At 41.5% G+C, this 4,138-nt stretch overlaps 1 protein-coding gene across 1 annotated transcript; it reads left to right on the forward strand.

The window, feature by feature from the left end:
- The first annotated feature begins 252 nt into the window (after positions 1-252).
- LOC108978255 lies at positions 253-1,114 on the forward strand. Its single transcript, XM_018948414.1, has one exon. It carries the CDS (start codon positions 488-490, stop codon positions 953-955), a length of 468 nt encoding a protein of 155 aa, XP_018803959.1. The 5' UTR covers positions 253-487; the 3' UTR covers positions 956-1,114.
- Positions 1,115-4,138: the final 3,024 nt, after the last annotated feature.

Raw genomic sequence — 4,138 nt, forward strand, 5'->3', positions numbered from 1 at the left:
ATATCAAATTAGCCCGCTTGGGTCTACAATGATCATTGAGAATACTCAACTTGACTACCTTTAGTTACGTGATGAAATTTATTCGCCCCGTTCAACTAAATATTAGCTTTAAAAAAATTATACACTTAACCTTTCAATAAAAGTAGTACTTAACGAAGAACCGAAGCAAATGATCAAAACAAAATGTGTAAGAAAAAAATATTCGGAATTCTTCGTAAATTGAAATTCAATGTTTCTTGTGTGACTTCGAAATTTGTTGCCGCTTGTCAAAAGTGTTTATATTTTATTTCGTTTTGCACGCTTTTATAATTTCAACACAACTACTACGCAGCAAATAATCATCGAAGACGCTACACCAAAAAAATCAAGCTCAACTCGGACCTTCGCGATACAGAAATCAGCAATCAAATCTGAGAAGTGAAGAAGTGGAGACGAACGGAAAAATTGGCTATCAGCAGCAATAGCAGTACAGCGGACGGCAGACAATATGTCAAAGAATTATATTTCAAAGGAAGAGGCTATCAATCAGTTGTATGCCACAATCAAGACGAAATTCGAACAAGACGGTGTGTTACAGGAAGTGCGTTGCATGTTGCAAACCAAAATGGTAGCCATGATGAAAGGTAAGAATGATGGTCAAACGACATTACTGGGGCGTAAACTACCCGACTTAAGTAAGCTGAGCGCCAGCAGTAGTTTACCAACGTCTAGCGAGATAGATGATACGGAACAACGACAAGATCCACGTTTAAAGATGATGCAACAGCTGATCATGGAGTACTTTCATTGGCATGGCTTTCACTACACAGCCGAAATGTTCGCACAGGAAAGTGGCACGGAGAATGTGCGACCGTCGCGTCAGCAACTTGAACGTGCGGTCGGGCCGTTTGAGCATAAAAGTCTTCCCATACTACTGGAGTTGGTGGCCGAACTTATGGAGAAAAATCAGCCTTAGAGACAGCGAGAGAGAGAGAGACAGTTGTGGTATAGCGAAAGAGTTTGTATGGAAAGTTGGAAACAGGAAGGAGATTTTTGCATTAAGAGACCATTTCTTAGCTTCAGTGCAGCTTAATAGCTTCACACGTATACATATGTAAATCTACATAATTACTAAATAAAGCGATAGATATACGCTAACCTTAGGCACTGCGCTCATGGTATAATTATTCGTTCTTCAAGTGCAAGTGATATCAAGTCCACATAGATTTAATCATAGTGTCTTTCCACTAGTAAAGTATGTATATGTTTAAAGTTTAAGAGAAAGTTTTTACTATGTAGTAAGTGTAAGAGCAGGAAAATTCTAAACCTCAAGAAGATTATTGTCGAGCTTACAATTTATTGGAGCCATTATCTTTTCTTTTACTATGACATGGTAGTATTCATCTCATTCTTAGAAATTATTAATGGTAATCTTATTTGAGATCTCATGTGGGTCTGCCGTTCTACAAGAGACTAACCATATGGAGAGAAGCGAATATAAATTTTGTTACCGTAAAATTAATTTTAAACCAGATTTGGTACGAGGGATTATAGTATCGAGGAAGACATGTGGGCAATAAATTTGTTAAAAGTGGATGTGGCATATGTCTCGGATCTATCGCACGCTAATCGTACTGAGGAGCATATCGCTGGCGAAGTGAAATTCTTGAAACGTAATAACGACTCGACGCTAACATGAGTAAAGGAAGCGGCCAGAATGCTTTCATACCTGAGGAAAGAAGGAAACTGGAGGTAGTGGACCGCAGCAGTATTCCATCGGTGTCCAGAGCAAAAGTAAACATACCTCGCATGATCGACCCGGAACATGCTCTGTGACTGCTGCAATGACACTATTTGGACGTGCCGACTAGCGACTGGAGGGTGTTAAACGTGGCGAAACCAGTCAACGCATATGGAAGTCAAAGCTACATCCTCTAGAGCAATAAGACGGCAAAGGATATTATGTACGTGAAGTACAGAAGCGAGGTTAAGAAGCGCCACCCCGTGGAGGGCAACAAAAACACGTTGTAGATGGATGAAAGGGGAAATTATTTCGGCACTTAAGGATCACTTGGCCTATAAGAGGTAGAGGTGCAGAAAGAAGCCAGTCAGCAGTCTGATGCTACAAAACCAAGAGCTGAGGGTACTCCAAGTGAACCTCCACAAAAGTAAGTTCGCCTCTGCTGTGTGTCTTCTCAACTTAGAGAAGAGCGACTACGACGAGGCTTTATGTGAACCACTATTGTCATATGGCTGATTTTGTACCGAACAAATTGGCAAATCTGTGAGTTCCAGCATTGAAATACGGCGAGAATATTTTTTGATGACCAAATGTCATTGCGCCAAAAATGAGTGAAAACGTATCAATACTATGGTTTTTCAAAGGTAGATATTTTAATTGCCTATGCATTTTCCTTGTTTCCATAAGACATGAAGTTTTGCCGAATCGTTTATAACCTTTTAAAAACCCTTCCCTCCATCTTCCTGGCCTCAGATCGCTCGAAAATTATTTTTCCTTTCATTTTTATTATTTTATATCTTTTTCAATGCGTTTCTTCTTACTACGATTTCTTTACGTTCAAAAATTACCTACCCTGGCCTAAAAAAGTTCATTTGCGAACAAATATTCCAAACAGTCACTGCAATAAGTATTCATACATAGCTGTTTGGGATAACAACATATGTACAGCTCATAAGACTCATAAGCATATACCATACATACATATGTATGTCGGTCCACAAATACACGCTATGCCAGGTATAATTATCGAAATGCATTGCCTTGTACAATCTACAACACCCGGGGTTCTCAATTCGCAGAATAGCAACAACACGCCACTTAATTTAATTTCGCCAAATTTTTACCTTTCTCCAGTGAAAAATTTGTGGCGCAGAAAATGATAGTTGTAAACGAACTTAACAGCAATAAAATAACAAATTACAGTAGAAAAATATTTCCCCCTTCCCCCACCTTCACCTCCCTGGCCTACACGAATCGTCAAGGCGCAGAGATTTGCAACATGCAAATGCAATGCGGCAACAAGTTTGTTGATTTTACAAGCAAAAACAACAAAACTATCAGCTTGGATAATGAGACAGCGAGACGGTGGCATGCAACAATGGTCAAGTGGTTTACATAGATAAATAAATATGTGTGTTGTGCTGGCATGAAAACGCCAAAAAGAGCAACAAAGCCAGCATTTTCGGGTAAGGCGAGTGAAAAGTCACAACAACAACAACAACAACAACAACGAAGTGTGCACAAAAAGAGAAATGTGCGCTCGCGACATATCAGCTAACAACGATCGACAGGTAGCGCCTGTGGCATGAAAATGTTGCACATCACGGCAATTACATTTATCGCTGCCATTACTTTTCATACTCTTCCAACGTAGCAATTGTTGTTGCCGCATTTTTACCTGTACTACTAGCAGTTCGACGGCTAACGATGCCCGACGATGAAGGCGAATCGTGATTTCGGTATTAGCCGCAGAAAAAATGCGCCGAAAGAAGCGAGAATTTGCCAAAAAGTATTCGAAAATAAGGCGCGAGACAATGCAACGGCGGGCATGTTGCAACAACCGCCACAACACCACAAAAAGTGTCGCCGCCGGCCATTCGAAACTTAAAAAAGGCGTGTTCGTGGTGTTACAAATGTACTAGTGCAAATGCTGCCACTTATTTGTAACAAAAATTCGTTTTTTTATATTTTTTTAATTAAAAAAAAATCAGTGCCCTTTTATTTGTTGTCGGAGCCCACAGCGCCGCCGAAACAGTGTGTCCACTTCGCGCTTGTCAGTTGGCAGCTGTGGCGTTGTGGCATGTAACATGTCGTTGTACACACAAATAGCGCGCGGACCTTTACTGCTAAATGTGGCATGTTGCATGCCACCCAAAAACGCGCGCCGCCAACATACTGGCTGACAGCTGCGCAGGCGCTTTTTATGCCAACCACTGCGTCAACTAGAAGGGCACTGCCATGCGGCCAGCTGGTGATCAAAGCTCGTGTGGCACGCAAGCGTCCTCAACAAGCGCCCGCCCAGTGCGATTAGCTCTGATTGCGCGCGGGCGGACAGCCAGACAGCGTGTGCGCCAGCTGACGGCAATGATTTTCCAGCGTTTACTTAAATCTCCGCCGTCATAATTACCTGGTGTCCTC

This window comes from Bactrocera latifrons, unplaced genomic scaffold (assembly GCF_001853355.1).
Source record: "Bactrocera latifrons isolate USDA-ARS-PBARC rearing strain unplaced genomic scaffold, ASM185335v1 scaffold_12, whole genome shotgun sequence".
Lineage (NCBI taxonomy): Eukaryota > Metazoa > Arthropoda > Insecta > Diptera > Tephritidae > Bactrocera > Bactrocera latifrons.

Coding starts and splice junctions, on each gene's coding strand:
- LOC108978255 (XM_018948414.1), top strand. CDS start 488: ATGTCAAAGAATTATATTTCAAAGGAAGAGGCTATCAATCAGTTGTAT.